The sequence below is a fragment of the Neophocaena asiaeorientalis genome, unplaced genomic scaffold (genome assembly GCF_003031525.2).
Source record: "Neophocaena asiaeorientalis asiaeorientalis breed wild unplaced genomic scaffold, Neophocaena_asiaeorientalis_V1.1 scaffold233, whole genome shotgun sequence".
NCBI classification, from domain to species: Eukaryota; Metazoa; Chordata; class Mammalia; order Artiodactyla; family Phocoenidae; genus Neophocaena; species Neophocaena asiaeorientalis.
Window position 1 is genome coordinate 510,636 of NW_020171811.1, and position 19,166 is coordinate 529,801.

The 19,166-nt window shown below is 38.3% G+C and overlaps 1 protein-coding gene across 3 annotated transcripts in view; it reads left to right on the forward strand.

The window, feature by feature from the left end:
• Positions 1–36: 36 nt before the first annotated feature.
• L2HGDH (L-2-hydroxyglutarate dehydrogenase) overlaps positions 37–19,166 on the forward strand; it is a 46,718-nt gene continuing 27,588 nt past the window's right edge. For 2 of the 3 annotated variants that reach the window (XM_024766975.1, XM_024767056.1), the window contains exons 1-4: positions 45–232; positions 6,738–6,853; positions 7,535–7,686; positions 12,832–12,963. In XM_024766975.1, the coding sequence (XP_024622743.1) occupies positions 93–232; positions 6,738–6,853; positions 7,535–7,686; positions 12,832–12,963 (540 nt within the window). In that variant the 5' untranslated portion in view covers positions 45–92. Of the gene's footprint in view, positions 233–6,737; positions 6,854–7,534; positions 7,687–12,831; positions 12,964–19,166 lie in introns of all 3 variants that reach the window. The other variant, XM_024766933.1, reaches the window with a different exon arrangement.

Below are 19,166 nucleotides of genomic sequence, written 5' to 3' on the forward strand. Positions count from 1 at the left end.
CTGGGGGCGGGGCTAGAGAGCGCCTGGACCTGGGCAGTGTAGGGCTGAAGGGCCGGCTCCTGGGGCTTGAGGCAGGGGAGGAGGCGCAGGCGATGGTGCCAGCGCTACGTTACCTAGGCAGTGTCTGCGGACTGGCCCGCGGGGGGTTTCCCGGGGGCTTCTCCGCGGCGTGCGCGCCCGCGCCGGGGAAGCCCTGGCTGTTGTGCCAAGGTGGCCGCAGAGCCAGCACCAGGTGAGTAGCCGCTGGCCCGACCCCCCGCGGTCTGCGCTGCTTCTCTCAGAGGTGCCTCGTGCTGGACCTCTGCCCCTGCGCTACTTCCCTGTCCTCGGCGTGGGAGAGGGTCGGGATCCTGTGAATCCCGGGCTCCAACCTATGATGCCAGGAGCTACCTGCCTGGATCATCTGTAGGTTTGTGGGCGAGAGGAAAAGAATAAGAAAGGCAGTGTTGAGTAGAGGTCAAGAACAGTTCTGGCTCAGAATACAACTCCACCACTTCCTATTCAACTCTGGGCGGGTTAGTTAAGCTCCTTAAAAGCTCAGTTGTGAATAGGATCCTAGTCTCTCGCGTTAAGTGGTCGTTTTGAGGATTAAAGGACCTAACACACTGTAAGCAATCAAATATGCTGTTTATTCGCTGGCCTTCCTGATGTTACTTGGAAGATCTAAAACCAGTCTTATATCAATCAGTTCCTGGCACACGCATGCTGCATAGAGTTGCCCCTGTGAGAAGCAGCTCAGTTAGTTGCTAATTAAACCCTGCAGAATTCAGCGCCCTGTGATTTGAAGTTTGGAGACCACATTCGCCACTACTGTTTTTCTCTGCTCTCTGTAGAGGGAATGGTTTATGCGAAGGTTTCAAAGCTGGAAAGGTCTTGGCTGTTTCGGGAACTAGAATGTGGGCAAGATGAGTGTGACTAGAGCTTAGCGGAGCAGAGATGGTGTGGAATGACATCGGAGAGGGGCTACATCACAGCACAGTTTTTGTTTTAAATACACGTGAAATTTTATTCTAAGAGCTCTGGGAGGCTTTTAAAGGGTTTTAAAGAAGTGATTAAATGTTGATGTTTCTGAAGTTGATTCTGGCTGCCGTGTATTAGTGGACTGGAGGGGGATTAGAGTGGGATAGGATTTGTGATTCATCGTGGGGGTTTGTAGACAGCTCTTTTGGGAACCTTTTTTTAAGGGAAGAAAGGTAAGGTTAGTGAAGGTTTTGTTTATACTTTTTATTTTTTCTTTTTATACTTTTTATTTTGAAATGATTATAGATCCATAGGAAGTTGCAAAAGAACAGAGAGCTCTCATGTACCCTTCTTCACCCAATTTACCCCAGCAACACCTTACATAACTGTAATAACAGTATCAAAACCAGGAAATTGACATTAGCACAATCCACCGGCCTTATTCAGGTTTTCATCAGTTTTAGAAGTTTTGCACTTGTTTGTTTTTTTAAATTGCTTTACTACTTATAGACCTTTATTCTATATAACATTTAGTATCTTAAAATATTATTTTGAAAATGTTATTGAAATTAGGTAAATAGATTTGGGGGAGATTTACTTCTTTATAATTTTGAGTTTTCCCATCCATGAACTTGGCATATCTTTTCATTTATGCATACTCATTCGTTACTTAAAGTTTATTTATTTGTTGATTTTTTGGCTGCATTGGGTCTTCATTGCTGCGCAGGGGCTTTCTCTAGGTGCGGAGAGCAGGAGCTACTCTTTGTTGTGGTGCATGGGCTTCTCATTGCGGTGGCTTCTCTTGTTGTGGAGCACGGGCTCTAGGCCCGCGGGCTTCAGTAGTTGTGGTGCACGGGCTTAGTTGCTCCACGGGATGTGGGATCTTCCTGGACCAGGGCTGGAACCCGTGTCCCCTGCATTGGCAGGCGGATTATTAACCACTGCGCCACCAGGGAAGTCCCTCGTTTGTTATTTAATAGAGTTTAAAATTTTTCTCTGTGAAGTTCTTTTTTCTTAGGTTAATTCTTTGATTCCCTTATTGCTTTGTTGCTATTGTAAATAGTATCTTATTTTATATTATTCTTTCAGTTGGATCTTACTGGTATAGAAGATGCTTCTTTGTACTTCTTATCCAGTTTTGGAACCTGGTTTGTTTGTGCTTCATAAAATGAGTTAGGGAGTTCTCAACCCTTTAAATTTTTCTGGAATATCTTTGATGATAGAGATTATCCGTTCCTTGAAAGTTTGGTAAAATGTATGTGTGTGTGTGTTTAGGTAGAAAGCTTTTGATGACTATTTTAATTTATAGTGATTGATTCAAAATTTCTATTTCTTTATGCCTCAGTAATTTTGCCCGAGGAGTCCCCCACCCCGTTTCATCTATGTTATCAAATTTATTAGCATATAGATCTCCATGATACTCTTTGATTATGTTTAAGATCCTTGTTGTGTCTTTACGTATTTTTTCTTTATTATTCTGTTTTATTTATTTGTGTCATCTCACTTTTTCCCCCATTACTCTTGCCAGAGGTCTGTCTACATTGTAAATCTTTTCAAATAAAAGATTTTTCTTCTTTATTATATTTTGTTATATATATGTTTTATATATTATATATACATGTTTATATATGTTTGTTTTTCTTTATTATATTTAACTTCTTGAGTTGTTAACTCATTAATTTTTGGTCCAGGAGTATTTTTAGGAGTGTCTCTTGCATGTTAAAGTTCCTGTAGCCTTGTTTACCCAAGAATATCTTTATTGAATCCTCATATTTAAATGGGATAGTTTGGGCTTCCCTGGTGGTGCAGTGGTTAAGAATCCACCTGCCAATGCAGGGGACATGGGTTTGAGCCCTGGCACGGAAGATCCCACATGCCGTGGAGCAGCTAAACCCATGTGCCACAACTACTGAAGCCCACACGCCTAGAACCCGTGCTGCACAACAAGAGAAGCCACGACAATGAGAAGCCCACACACCGCAACAAAGGGTAGCCCCCGCTCAACGCAACTAGAGAAGGCCCGTGTGTAGCAACGAAGACCTAAGACAGCCAAAAATAAAAACAACTAAATAATAAATTAAAAAAAAATAAAAGATAGTTTAACTCTAGGTTAGAAGTCCTTTTTTTCTCCTTGAAAATAATGCTCCATTGACTTCTTGATTTCAGTGTCACAATTTAGAAATCTGATTTCAAGTGAATTCATGTTTTTTTAATTTATATTTTATATTGGAGCATAGTTGATTAACAATGTTGTGTTAGTTTCAGGTGTACAGCAAAGTGATTCAGTTATACATATACATGTATCTATTCTTTTTCAAATTCTTTTCCCATTTAGCTTATTACAGAATATTAAGCAATGTTCCCAGTGCTATACAGAAGGTCCTTGCTGGTTATCTGTTTTAAATGTAGCGGTGTGTATATGTCAATTCCAAACTCCCTCCCTCCCCCGACCCTGCCCCCTGGTAACCATAAGTTTGTTCTCTAAGTCTGTGAGTCTGTTTCTGCTTTGTAAATAAGTTCATTTGTATCATTTTTTTTAGATTCTGTATATAAGCAATATCATATGATATTTGTCTTTCTCTGTCTGATTTACTTCACTTAGTATGATAATCTCCAGGTCCATCCATGTTGCTGCAGATGACATTATTTCATTCTTCTTAATGGCTGAGTAGTATTTCATTTTATATATGTACCACATCTTTATCCATTCATCTGTCGATGGACATTTAGGTTGCTTCCATGTCTCGCTATTGTAAACAGCGCTGCAATGAACATTGGGGTGCATGTATTCTTTTGAACCATGTTTTTCTCCGGATACATGCCCAGTAGTGGGATTGCTGGGTCATATGGTAGTTCTATTTTAGTTTTTCAAGGAACCTCCACACTGTTCTCCATAGTGACCGTACCAAATTATATTCCCACGAACAGTGCAAGAAGGTTCCCTTTTCTCCACACCCTCTCCAGCAGTTATTGTTTGTAGATTTTTTGAGGATGCCCATTCTAACTGGTGTGAGGTGATATCTCATTGTAGTTTTGATTTGCATTTCTCTAATAATTAGCGATGTTGAGCATCTTTTCTTGTGCCTGTTGGCCATCTGTATGTCTCCTTTGGAGAAATGTCTATTTAGCTCTTCTGCCCAATTTTTGATTGAGTTGTTTGTTTTTTTGATATTGAGTCACGTGAGCTGTTTGTAAATTTTGGAGACTAATCCCTTGTTGGTTGCATCGTTTACAAATATTTTCTCCTATTCTGTGGATTGTCTTTTCATTTTGTTTATGATTTCCTTTGCTGTTACATGCACTCATTTTTGTGTGTGTTACTATGCAATTTAACCGCATGTGTTAATTTGTGTAACTGCCACCACAATTAAGAAACAGAAATGTTCCATCAATACAGAGATTGTGTTACCTACCCCTTTATGTTCACATCCCATTTCTCCACCCTTTCTAACCTTTGGCAACCATGAATCTATTTTTCAGCTCTATAATTTTGTCAGTTTGAAAATGTTATATAAGTGGAATCACACAGTATGTAACCCTTTGAGATTGGCTTTTTTCGTGCAGCATAATGTCCTTGTGATCTATCTAAGGTGTTGCCTGTGTTCCATTTAATTGTTGAGTAGCAGTCTATGATATGGATGTATTGCAGTTTGTTTAACCACTCCCCAGTTGAATGGTATCTGGGCTGTTTCAGTTTTTGGCCATTATGAATAAAGCTGCTATGAACACTTATGTACAGATTTTTGTAGGAACGTAAGTTTTCATTTCTCTGGGATAAATGCCAAAGAGTGCAGTTGCTAAGACATGTAGTAAGCACATGTTTAGTTTTTTAAGAAACTGCCATACTGTTTTTCCAGAGTGGCTGTACTATTTTACATTCCTACCGGTAACGTGTGAGTTGATCCAGTTCCTCTCATCCTCACCAGCATTTGTTGTTATCATTAAAAAAAAAAAAAAGCCATTGTGATAGGGGTGTAGTGATGTCTCATTGTAGTTTTAGTTTGCATTTTCCTAATGACTAAAGGTATTGAACATATTTTCATGTACTTATTTGCCATCTATATATCTGTCCTCTTTGATGAAATGTTTGTTCATATCTTTTGCCTATTCTCTAAATGACTTGTTTGTTTTAATAAATTTATTTATTTATTTATTTATGGCTGCGTTGGGTCTTTGTTGCTGTGCGCGGGCTTTCTCTAGTTGCAGAGAGCAGGGCCTACTCTTCGTTGTGGTGTGCGGGCTTCTCATTGCGGTGGCTTCTCTTGTTGCAGAGCACGGGCTCTAGGCATGCGGGCTTCAGTAGTTGTCGCACGCGGGCTCAGTAGTTGTGGCTCGCGGGCTCTAGAGCGCAGGCTCAGTAGTTGTGGTGCACAGCTTTAGTTGCTCTGCAGCATGTGGGATCTTCCTGGACCAGGGCTCGAACCCACATCCCCTGCATTAGCAGGTGGATTCTTAACCACTGAGCCACCAGTGAAGTCTTGACTTGTTTATTTTTAGAGTTCTTAATATATATTTGAGAAATGTGTCCTTTGTCAGATATATGGTTTACAAGTGTTTTCTCCCAGTTTGTTCATTGTCTTCTTATCCTCTTAACAGAGTCTTTTGCAGAGCAAAAGTTTTTAATTTTGATGAAGTCCAGTTTATCATTTTTTTTTCTTTTATGGGTCATGGTTTTGGTGTGAACTCTTCAAGTAGCCCTAGATACCAAAGATTTTCTCCTATGTTTTCTTCTAAAAGTTTTATTGTGAATATTTGATGATATTTAAAAACTGAATTTTTTGGTTAGAATAATGACATTGTGTGTGTGTTTTGTTTTGTTTTGTTTTGTTTTTGCGTTACGCGGGCCTCTCACTGTTGCGGCCTCTCCCGTTGAGGAGCACAGGCTCCGGACGCGCAGGCTCAGTGGCCATGGCTCATGGGCCCAGCCGCTCTGCGGCATGTGGGATCTTCCCGGACTGGGGCACGAACCCGTGTCCCCTGCATCGGCAGGCGGACTCTCAACCACTGCGCCACCAGGGAAGCCCTGTGTGTGTGTTTTTAAAGAGCCATTTTAGAAATAACATATTGAAATATTTACAGATCATGTTTAAGATTTAGATTGAAATAATATAATGCAGGAGGGGGTGAAAAAAAATAAATGGGGTGAAGAAGCAAGATAGGTCACGTTCCTGTAAAACCTAGATTTGTTGACCATGAGATCAGTGCTTATGGTAATCTTTTAAGCTTCTCATTTTAGATTTAGATAGACTATACATAACCTTTCTAATTTTTTAAATGATTATATAATCAGAGTTATGGCTACAACTGGTTCTGAGCCCGTTTCTGGACCACTTATTTCCTTAAGTGTGATGTTCTCACTGACTGTTTCCTTCTCAGCAGAATAAAAAAATTATAAATTTTTGTACACTAGGTGTTAAAGACTTAATGTTAACTTATCCTCAAGAATATTGCACCTGAATTTTTAACGAATAGATGGTAGAGGAGAGAGTGTGATAGTTAAGAGAGTAACCACTGACGTAGCCAGGTTGGGCAGAGTATTATAGAGACTTAGAGCAGCTTGGGCAACTAGCCACTCTGCCTGCTGGCTGTAGCTGATTATACATGCACGTGACTTTTAAAGGTTTCTTCGTTAGTATAAAGCCAAATGTCACAAAGCCCAATAAACATTTGATTTTAATGATTACTAATTAATACTTTGTCAGTTGATAATGAAACTGTCAAGTTTGATAAAGTCTATTGTAAACATGCATTACTTTAAAGGTGGCTTTCTCTTAAAGCTCATTTGATGTAGTCATTATTGGTGGCGGAATTGTGGGGCTTGCCTCTGCCAGAGCACTCATCCTGCGACATCCAGCTCTTTCCATTGGTGTTCTGGAAAAGGAGAAAGATTTAGGTATGTATGTTCTCAGTGTTCCTTAACCTGAGCACCTGCTCATTTTGTCAGTTCTACATCTTTCATGCTGAATGTCGATGTTAGTGTCCCAGTTTGGATTCTTTAGAAAGCAGAGCCTAGGACTAGGATTTGGGTGTAGGTGATTTTTTTCAAGGTTATTCGAGGAGGCAGGAGTGAGGAGGTGGGGAGAGTAAACAGGGAAGGAGGAAAAACCTTGTGAGGGTGTGTTATCTAGGTTGCAGCTGTGAGCTTAATTCCACTGAGACCTCCGAGGAGCTACCTAATGTTTCCCAGGATTGTGCTCATTTATCCATCAGCTTCTGTCCCTTTGGTTGAGGATTGTCCATAGGGCGTTGAGTCCCTGTGCCCCCAAATATTAGAAAAGGCCCTGGAGCAGAAGGCAGAGAGCTGTAGTGGACCCTTGAAGTGGTTTGCTGGTGGTGAGGGGGGCGGTTTGTGCACCAAAGTTGTAGCGGAAGTCAGAGATGGGCTGGAGGGATGTGACACAGACACCATGGTTGGCTGCTACGGGATGCTAGAAGTGCTCTGACTATAAGAACAAACTCAGACAGAATTTTAAATAGTTGTCTCTAATAGCTTCAACTGTAAGTGTATTCCCCCACTTCTTAAGTTTTGAATGAGTCATGTAGTTTCTCTTAACCTGTTTCTCTTGTTCCATAGCTATTCATCAGACTGGACATAACAGTGGTGTCATACATAGTGGAATTTATTATAAACCTGAATCTCTGAAAGCTAAGTTATGTGTACAAGGCGCAGCCCTCATCTATGAGTACTGTAACCAAAAGGGAATTTCCTACAAGCAATGTGGCAAGGTATGGCATTTTACTAGGGCCTTGACTTATTTATAAATAGCATTTACTTAGTAATCTTAAATGTTGATTTAAAAAATGCCTGGCTTTTCTTTCTCTATATCCATGTAATTTGCAAAATCTAGATGTTTCATATAAATGGGATCATACAATATGTTGTCTTTTGTGATTGGCTTCTTTCACTTGGCATAGTGTTTTCAAGGTTCGTTCATCTTGTGGCATGAATCAGTACTTCATTCCTCGTTATACTCCATTGTATTGGTATACCACATTTTGTTTATCCAGTTATCAGTTGATGGACATTTGGGTTGTTTCCACTTTTTGGCTACTATGAATAATGCTGCTATGGACATTTATGTACAAGTTTTTGTATGGACCTATGTTTTCATTTCTGTCAGGTATATACCTATGAGTGGAGTTGCTGGGTCATATGGTAACTACATGTTTAACATTTTGAGGAAGTGTGAAACTGTTTTCCAAAGTGCTGTACTATTTTACATCCCCATCAGCAGTTAATGAGGATTCCAATATCCTCACATCCTCATGAACACCTGTTATTGTCTGTTTCATTTTAGCTATCCTAGAGGGTGTGAAGTGCTATATCATTGTGGTTTTTATGTAAGTAAACATAGTAATTAATGATGTTAAGCATCTTTTCATATACTTATTGGCCATTCATTTATTTTCTTTGGAGAAATATCAATTCAAATCTTTTGCTCATTTTAAAATTGAGTTCTTTGTCTTTTTATTGTTGATTTGTATGTGTTATTTATATATTCTGGATATATAAATATCCCTTATCAGCTATAGGGTATTTACTAAAATACTACTAAAATATTAAAATATATATATTTTTAAATAAAATAATAGCAATAGTAATGATGGTATTTTAAATATTACTAAATATTTTCTCCCATTCTGTAGATTTTCTTTTTTACTTCTTGATGGTATCCTTTGAAGCACAGAAACTTTCAATTTTGATGAACTCTAGTTTATCTTTTCTTTTATTGCTCATACTTTTAGTGTCATATCTAAGAAATCATTGCCTAACTTTAGATCATGAAAAAGTGCTCCTACATTTTCTTCTAATGTCAAAACCTTAGCTCTGATGTTTAGATCTGTGATAGTTTTTTTCCCCCAAATGAGTTGGTTTAATTCTGAGTGTTATAGAATTGGAGCTAGAACAAAGATTGAAGAACAGACTTTGGCAGGATTCTGGGCTGGGTTTACTCTGACCTCACAGCTAAGGTAGAAATGGCCGAATGAGAAGAACTAAAGAGAAGATGAACCACTGTATGATTTCATTTTTTTAAACTTTAAGAAAAGTTTGTTCTTAAATTTATAGCAGGTTTCAAGACAGCACTTCATTCTAACTATAGGTGGCAACAGATGTTATGGCAGGGAATCCAGTTATTTAAACAGGAATGGAATTAAGGATCACCATTGCCTCTGGCAAAAGGAACAGCTTACTTTTTGACAGATTTCTTGATTCCAACTGTCGCCAGGAGGACCTTCCTTGCAGCCTCAAGTTTCTTTTGCTTCTCTTTTTGTTTCTGCTTGAATGCCTTATCATCCTCATCCAACTTCTTGGCCTGCTTCTTGGGCTGCTTCAGGTGCTTCTTACCACCTTTTCAGATGGCCTACTGCCCCTTCACCAGACCCCACCATCAGAGGCAGAGCTTCTACCCCTACACGTATTCCTCCAGAGTAGGTTCACTTTTTTTTTTTTTTTGCGGTATGCGGGCCTCTCACTGTCGTGGCCTCTCCCGTTGCAGAGCATAGGCTCCGGACGCGCAGGCTCAGCGGCCATGGCTCACGGGCCCAGCCGCTCCACGGCACGTGGGATCCTCCCGGACCGGGGCACGAACCCGTGTCCCCTGCATCGGCAGGTGGACTCTCAACCACTGTGCCACCAAGGAAGCCCTAGGTTCACTTTTTAATTAATTTTGGTATATGGTGTGAGGAAGAGTTCCAACTTCATTCTTTTGCATGTGGATATCCAGTTGTCTCAGCACCAATTGTTGAAAAAACTATTCTTTCTACATTGTTTTGGCACCTGTATCAAAAATCAGTTGAGCATAAGTGTAAGAAGGTTTGTTTAGGATTCTCAATTCCATTCCATTGATGTGTGTCTATTGTTATGCCAGTACCACACTATCTTGTTTACTGTATCTCTTTATTTTTTGAAATCAGTAAGTGTGAGTCCTCCAACTTTGTTCTTTTTCAAGAGTGTTTTGGCTATTCTGGGTCCCTTGCATTTCCATATGAATTTTAGGGTCAGTTTGTCAGTTTCTCCAAAAAAGGCAGCTGGGATTTTTGTTAGCGAGCAATTATATTGAATCTATAGATCAGTTTGGGGAGTATTGCCACCTTAACAATATTAAATTTTGCAAACCATGAACTGGGGATGTCTTCCCACTTATTTAGATCTTCTTTAATTTCTTTCAACAATTTAAAAACATTTTTCATTTTACAGGTCTTGCACTTCTTTTGTAATTTTATTCCTTGATATTTTATTCTTTCTGATGCTTTTGTGAGGGGAATTGTTTTCTTAATTTCAGCTTGGTTTATTCATTGCTAATGTATAGAATATGATTGATTTTTGTGTATTGATCTTTATCCTTCAACTTTGGTGAACTCGTTTTTTAGTCTAATAGTTTTTCGTGTGTGTGTGTGTGGATTCCTTAGGATTTTCTATATGCAGGATCATGTCATCTGCAAATAAGATAGTTTTACTTTTTTTCTTGCCTAATTTACCTGGGTAGAATCTCTAATACAATGTTGAATAAAAGTAGTGAAAGTGGGTATCTTTGTGTTGTTCTTGATTTTAGGGAGAAAGCATTCAGTATTTTACTATTAAGTGTAATGATAGCTGTGGGTTTTTTGTGGATGCCCTTTATCAGACTGAGGAAGTTCCTTTTTACCTGCAGTTTGTTGATTTTAATCATGAATAGGTGTTGGATTTTCTCAAATGCCTTTTCTATGTCTCTTGAGGCAGTCATGTGGTTTTGTCCTTTATTCTATTAATATGAATTTATTACATTAATTGACTTTTGGATGTTAAATAGATCTTGCATTCATGCAATGAATCCCACTTGGTCATGGTATATAATCCTTTTTATATGTCGCTGCACTCAATATACTAGTATTTTGTTCAGAATTTTTATATCAAAACTCATAAGGGATATTGATATACAGGTTTGTTTTCTTTTGATATCTGTGTCTCGTTTGAGTGTTAACTGGCCTTATAGAATTAGGAAGTGTTCCCTTCTCTTCTGTTTTTTGGAAGAGTTTATGAAGAATTGGTATTAATTCTTCTTTAAACATTTGGTAGCATTCATGAGGCCTGAGCCTTTACAGTTACTAATTCCATTTCTTGTTATGGGTCTATTCAGATACTCTTTTTCTTCTTGAGTCAGTTTCAGAAGTTTGTGTCTTTTTAAGAATTTTCCCATTTCATATAGATTATCTAATTTGTTGCATACAGCTGTTCATAATATTTCCTTATAACTCTTCTTCATGTAATTTTTAAGAATAAAAGTTCATTGTCACCATTAAAGATGCTATGAAGATTTTTTTTTAATGATGTGGGAAAATGGTCCTGATATAGTGAAGTAAAAAAAGCAAGATATAAAACTGTATTTACAGTTTTTATGGTTGAGTTATGAGGGTTCTTTTTGTTTTTTTTTTTTAATCCTTTAAGCCAAAGGAACCAGACAACATCCATAACATCCACCATTGAGAAACATACCATGCCTCATGCCTACCCATAGGATGATCTTGAGCTCTGTAACCCCTACTTCTTTCTGGGGCCTTGAACACTACTTCATATTCCCTCTTCACATCAAATCACATCATTGCTTCTAATCCATCTCAGCTCAGCTCCAGGTGTTAATTTACAGATTGCTGCTTCCAGGCCACAACGGTGTCAATGTGACTTAATGACCTGATTTCAGAGTTTTCCTGGTTCAGTCACTGATTTGTGCCTCTGAGTGTCTGCCCCTCCCCAACTTCTTTTTTTTTTTTTTTTCAAGTTTGAAGTCCTTTTATTCTTTAAATTGAGTGTATATATTGTGAAATGATCACCACCATAAGTCTAGTTAACATCTGTCACCATTCACAGTAAGAAAAAGTATTTTTTTTCTTGTGATGAGGACTTTTAAGATCTATTTTCTTAGCAACTTTCAAATATGCAGTACACAATTATTAACTATAGTCACCATGCTGTACATTACATCCCTATGACTTGTTTATTTTATATTTGGAAGTTTGTACAGAGTTTCTAAAGAGTTCTTTATATATTCTGCATATTAGAGCCTTATCAGCGATAATGATTTGCAAGTATTTTCTCCCATTCAGTGGGTTATCTTTTCAATTTCTTGATAGTGCCCTATGATTCCATGTATATTTTTAAGGTTAATTATTTGTTGATTTAAATAACCTTTACACCTTGATTAAAAGTATTACTTTATGGAGTTCGGTTGACTCCTTGCTATGAAATAGTGATTTTTGAATTCTGATGTACTTGTGAATATCATCTGTGCTTTCCTTTGCTGGTAGCTGTTAAGTAAGAAACTACCTCAAACAGATACTCTGCCCAGAAATAAACAGAAAAAGAGTCTGGATGAATTTTCTGTTTTTCTCCTCTGCAACAGAATGCATTAGTAAATACTTTGAAATGTACTTTATCCCAAAAAATAAAATAGTTTTCTGTTAGCGATATTCCATTATACTGAATATTGCCTGTCTTTCTGATGTACTGGTTTTTGTTTAGTTTTGTTTCGCTTTTGTTTTTTGTTTGGTTTTTAATGTAAAGACTAAGCAACCTGTGCTTCTTTTCCCTCTAGGATTGAGGGAGTGATGGCGATACTTCTGGCCAAGGTGCATGTAGCAACTGTCATAGCAGATGTGACAATTGAGGCTACATCTCACCTTTGTTTTAATGCAGTCTTAAGACAAATTTTTTTGGTGGAGGAAGAAAGTGAAGTCATGAAGAAAGGGAGAAGTAGATACATGAAGCAAAAACAGTTTAAAAAAATCAACCCAATTTGAATCATACACTAATTTATGATTTTCTATTGATTTTATCTATCATAGCTGATGATATATTTAACTCTATTCATGTTCTTTATCTTTTTTCTTTTTAAGCTTATAGTAGCTGTTGAACAAGAAGAAATTCCCAGACTTAAGGCCCTGTATGAGAGAGGCCTGCAGAATGGTGTCCAGGACCTGAGGCTGATCCAGCAAGAGGACATAAAAAAGAAGGAGCCATATTGTAGGGTAAGTGATTCACTCACCCCACACACAGGCTCACAGGGATAGGGCTAAGTCCTGTGACATGGAGGCTGAGGGTGAGTTTATAGGAAGCAGGAATCATAGAGACAGTTAAATAATCCTGTTACAGAAGCATGAAGGTGCCAGACACAAGAGGGCATTGCCACAAACTCTAGACACCTGATTTCTTCTTTTCCTACAAGAAACTACCAGGTCCTGAAGAACATAGGCAAAAGCAAGAGGAGGTCTGAGACTCTATGGCATGTTTGGAAACCACTGAGTGGTGAGATGTGGTTGGATCATAGGGTGTGTAGCAAGAGATAATAGATGAGACTGGGAAGGCAGAATCAGCCCACATAAAGGGCTTGATATCATATCCATGCTGATAACTTTGAAGTTTATCCAGTAGGCATAGGTAGCCACTAAAAATTTTTGAGGAGGGTGGCTACAATATTGGATCTGTTTCAGGAGGGTAGGTTATAGAGTTTCTGGCTTAAAACATGCTGTGGGGAAAACCAGATCTTCTTTCTTGTATTTGTGATAGAAAGACGAATAATAATACAATAGTTACTCTGCATATCAACTTCCCTTGATAGCCTTTTAGAGGCTATCTGTCCAACTCTCATTCCACTGACTGTTCCAATGAATTGCTGTATCTCCTGTTCCCCATTCCCCAGTGTTTTAATGACATATTCCAATAGCTGGACTATGGGTACCTGTCTTAGCGAGTGTGACATTGAGCTCACTGTCAGGCAGTGCTTATCAAAAGCTTGCTTTAGAGAAACACTATTTAAGGGAGAGAGCCTGGATGATATGTAGACCATTCATTCTTGTACATCTCTCCAGACCATCAGATTGTAGTACACCTACACTGTAGTGTTTTTCTCTCCCCATCCTACTTCTTGACCCCAGATTACTCTCCTTGAGTTGTGTTTTGGTTTTATGGCATCAGCCTATGGAGAAAGTCATTGTGTCCCTCATTGAGGCCTCTACTATAAGGAGGTGGTTGAGGACATAGGTTCACTGTCAAACAACATCTCTCTGAGAACACTCAGGAGAAATTTCAGACTCCAGTTCTAAGAATAGTTTTGTTTTTCCTGAGCACAATTGGCTTGTTTTTATCGATGGACACTGAATTCTTTAACTGTATTGTCCTGTTTGCCTTGGCTCTAAGCAGAAACTCATTTGTGCCCTACTCTTGCCAAATATCTAGAGCATTAAGCATACATTTTTATTTTCATGTATTAAATTTTCTCTTTGTTTCATCTTATCTTTCCACCTTTGTTTTCTATATGCTCTGATTTTTTGGAACTTTTTATTGAATCACAGCATACATCCAAAATCATAAATGTATACAGCTTGATAAATTTTCGTTAAGTGTGATCATCCAGATCAACAAACAGAACATTACCAGTTTCTCAGAATTCCCCTCATGCCCCCTCCTAGATACTACCTTTCCCTTAAGGATGACCACTTTTCTTTTACATCATAGATTTTTGAATTTTGTGTAAGTAGAATCATATAGTATGTGCTCGTTTGTGTCTGGACTTCTTTTATTCAGTATTGTTTATAAAATTCATCCATATTATTGCATGTAGTTATAATTTGTTGTCATTGCTGTATGATAATCCTTTGTATGAACATAGCATGGTTCTTTATACTGTTGTTGGGCGTTTTGGGTAGTTTCCAATTTGGAGCTCTTGCAAATAGTGCTACTAAGAACATTCTAGCACATCTATTTTGGTGAACACATGTACACACTTTCGTTGGGGATATACCTCGGAGGGAAATTATGGTCATAATTTATATATATGTATGGCTGTGGCAGGTACTGCCAAAGAATTTTCCATAGCATTTGTCCCAAATAATACTCTTATCAACAGTGTATGAGAGTTACAGTTGCTCCTTATCTTCACCAACACTTAATATTGTTTGTTGTTTTCATTTTAGCCATTCTGGTGGCTATGTAGTAGTATAATATTATAGTTTCCCTGTTGACCCATAAAATTGTACACCTTTTCATATGTTTACTGGCCATTTGGATATTTTCTTTTGTGAAGTAACTAAGTCCTTTGCCCATTTTTCTATTGGGTTGACTGTCCTTCTTAACAATTATTAATTCTTATTAATTTTATAAGTTCATTATATAGTCTGAATATGTGTCTTTTGTTGTGTATATATATATATATATATATATGTATATACACAATAGATATCTTCTATGACTCTGTGGCTTGTGTTTTCACTCTTAATAGTGTCTTTAGATGAACAGAGGTTCTTAGTCTTAATGTAATCATTGAATCAATTTATGCATATATTTCTCTTTTATGCTTAGTGCTTTTTTGTACTCTGAGAAATCTTTGCCTATTTCAGCATCAGGAAGATATTCTCCTATGCTTTTTTTCTAAAAGCTATGTTGTTTTACCTTTCGCATTTAGATCTACGATCCATTTGGAATTGATTTTTGTTTATGGTATAAGATAGGGGTCAAGGTACACTTTTTTCCCCTCATATGTAGATATCCAGTTAGCCCAGCACCATTTATCAAAAAGATCATTATTTCCCCACTGCACTGCAGTGTTACCTTTGTGATACCAGGTGACTATATATAGGTGGGCTCTATGTCTGGACTCTCTTCTCTTCTGTTGCCTCTTCTTGTACCACTACCATAATGTCTTAGTTACTATAGCTTTTCAATAGGTCTAGACATCTGGTTGAGTAAGTCCTTCAATTTTGTTCTTCTTCAACATTGTATTGCCTATTCTTGGATCTTTGCATTTCCATATCCATAATTTTAGAATTAATTTGCTAAAGTCCACAGGATAACCTGTTGTGATTTCAATTGAGATTGCCCTGAATATGTAGGTTGACATATTTGCAGACAGTTGACATATTTACAATATTGAATCTTCCAATCCATGAACATGGGTCACTCCATTTATCTGAATCTTTAATTTATTGAAAAAAATGTATTACAGTTTTCAGTGTAGAGGTCTTACATGTCTCTTAGATTTATTTCTAGGTATTTGATTTTTTATACTCTCATAAATAGTATTGTTATTTAAAGTTTATTTTCTACTTATACATTACAGATATATGGAAATCAAATTGATTTTTGACCATGTATTCATCTTGGTTGTTGAATTCACTTATTGATTCTAATAGTTTGTCTAAAAATTCTTTTTTTTTTTGGCCGTACCATATGGCATGTGGGATCTTACTTCCCCAACCAGGGATCGAACACATGCCCCCTGCAGTGGAAGTGTGGAGTCTTAATCACTGGACCACCAGGGAAGTCCCAATTCTTTTGTATTTTCTATGTACAATCATGTCGTCTGCAAATAATAACTTATTTCTTCCTTTCCAACCCATATACTTGTCTGGCTCAATATTTAATGCTAGCATATATTATTTTGTATGTGTTTTTTGTTTGTTTGTTTTTACAGGCTGCTTCAAATCCTTTCACAAAAAGACAAGATAGAAATAGATTTTTTTCCCTTAAGTTATCTGTAGTTGTGCAGTTAAAGTTAGATCAAAATATTTGATTTTATTAATTAGTATAAAGTTCCCAAGAGACTAGGAATCCAAACAGTGTTAAATGAGTTCTTCCTGCAGAGAAAGTCATAGCATCTTCAACTCCAGAAAACCTCACCCTTCTCTCCCCTCAGACTCAATCAGAATAATCAGTGTTTAACTTGTGGGAGTAGGTCTTCTTCTCCCTTTTCCTCTCCCCATGCATTTCTTATCTCTCTGAGATGGTGAATGAATGACTGATTTTTTTAAAAAAAGAAGACATCTTCACTGAATATCTAATTTTGGCTATTTCTTTCAGGCTTTGGGCAAATGCTACACGGTCTTAAGCCAGGATTGGCAAACTATGGCCTGTGGGCCAAATCCAGCCCACCACATGCTTTTAAAGACCTATAAGCTGTTTTAAATGGTTGAAAAAATTAAAAGAAGAATAATATTTTGTGACACATGAAACTTATATGAAACTCAAATTTCAGTGTCCACAAATAAATTTTTATTGGAGAACAATCATACTTATTCATTTATGTGTTGTCTATGGCTGCTTTTGTGCCAAACAGCCAACTCGAGTAATTGAAACAGAGATCCTAAGCCTCACATGGGCAAAAATATTTACTATCTGGCCCTTTACAGAAAAGATTACCAGCTCCTGATCAAACAGTAGGGAGCCACTGAAGGATTTAGGCAAGAAAATGATATGCAAACTGTGCTAATTGAGGAAGGTTAATCAAGTTCTGGTACATAGGGTGGAATTGGACATGGGAGAGAGGGGAGCCTTGAGGCGGGAGGTCAAAGCTATTTATATTTATTATTGGAAGGCAGCTATGCTCACCATGATACCATCAACACCACTTATTTATAGTTATTTTTAGACTACCTGATTTACTTCTGCTACTCTTGAATATCATGGGTTAGTAATTTCTAGACTTCAGGGAATTTTGACATATTATTCTTTATTTTATCTCACTATATTCTGTCTTTTTTTTTTTTTTCCATAAAGTAGGATCTGACATAAGGTGAGCAGCAGAATGTGGTGGCTGAGAAGCCAGACAGACATAAATTTAAATCTCATATCTGCCTATTTAACAGCTGTTTACCTTGAGTGGGTTAAAATTGTTCTAAACCTCAGACTCCTCATTTGTAAAATGCAGGTTGTTCTGAGAATTAAATATAGTGATATATGTAAGGCATCCAGCATATGTTAATCCTCAAGAAGTGGTAGATGTTATTTTGGGCTTATTTAAGCAGTAATTCTAGTGAATTCAAATTGGTTTTGTTTGAGATACTTGGGGACTTTTCATGAAATCTGTTAAGATAACTTAGTTATGTTTGTTCTTTTCCTCCTGCTTTACATTTTCCCCCTTTCCTGATGCTTTGCTTGTAACTCAATATTTTATTCTGTTTATTTCCTTTAAGCCATATCAATTCCTCTGCAGAGTAAAATAGGCTATTTAAAAACATTGTAGAGAGATCCTAGGATGTCTTCTAACCAGGCTTGTGAATAACTCATATAAGAGTTTGTTTTAGTCAGTTGGGGCTGCTGCAACAAAGTACCATGAACCAGTTAGCTTATAAATGTCAGATATTTATTTCTCACAGTTCTAGAGGCTGGAAGTCTGAGATCAAGGCTCTGGAAGATTTGATGTCCGGTGAGGACCCACTTCCTGGTTCATAGACCATCTTCTTGCTGTGTTCTCACATGGCATAAGGGGTAAGGGAACTCTCTGGAGTCTCTTTTATAAAGGCACTAATCCCATTCATGAAGCCTCCATCCTCATGACCTAATCACTTCCGAAAGGCCCCACCTCCAGATACCGTCACATGGGTCATTAGGTTTCAACATATGAATTTTGGAGGCACACAGACATTCAGTGTATAGCAGAACTGGTTATTTAGACTGATGCCATACTTAAGGGGGAAAGACACTAGTATTAAAGAGATTAGGAGATTGGTTCAAGATGGCAGAGTAGAAGGACATGCTCTCACTCCCTCTTGTGAGAGCACTGGAATCACAACTAACTGCTGAAAAATCATCGACAGGAAGACACTGGAACTCACCAAAAAAGATGCCCCACATCCAAAGACAAAGGAGAAGCCACAATGAGATGGTAGGAGGGGCACAATCACAATAAAATCAGATCCCATAACTGCTGGGTGGGTGACTCACAGACTGGGGAACACTTATACCACAGAAGTCCACCCACTGGAGTGAAGGTTCTGAGCCCCACGTCAGGCTTCCCAACCTGGGGGCCTGGAAACGGGAGGAGGAATTCCTAGAGAATCAGAATTTGAAGGCCAGCGAGGTTTGATTGCAGGACTTTGACAGGACTGGGGGAAACAGAGACTCCACTCTCAGAGGGCACACACATCGGGACCCAGGGGAAGGAGCAGTGACCCCATAGGAGACTGAACCAGACCTACCTGCTAGTGTTGGAGTGTCTCCTGCAGAGGTGGGAGGTGGCTGTGTCTCACCGTGAGGACAAGGACACTGGAAGCAGAAGTTTTGGGAAGTACTCCTTGACGTGAGCCCTCCCAGAGTCTGCCATTAGCCCTACAAAAGAGCCCGGGTAGGCTCCAGTGTTGGGTCACCTCAGGCCAAACAACCAACAGGGAGGGGACCCAGCCCCACCCATTAGCAGACAAGCAGATTAAAGTTTTACTGAGCTCTGCCCACCAGAGCA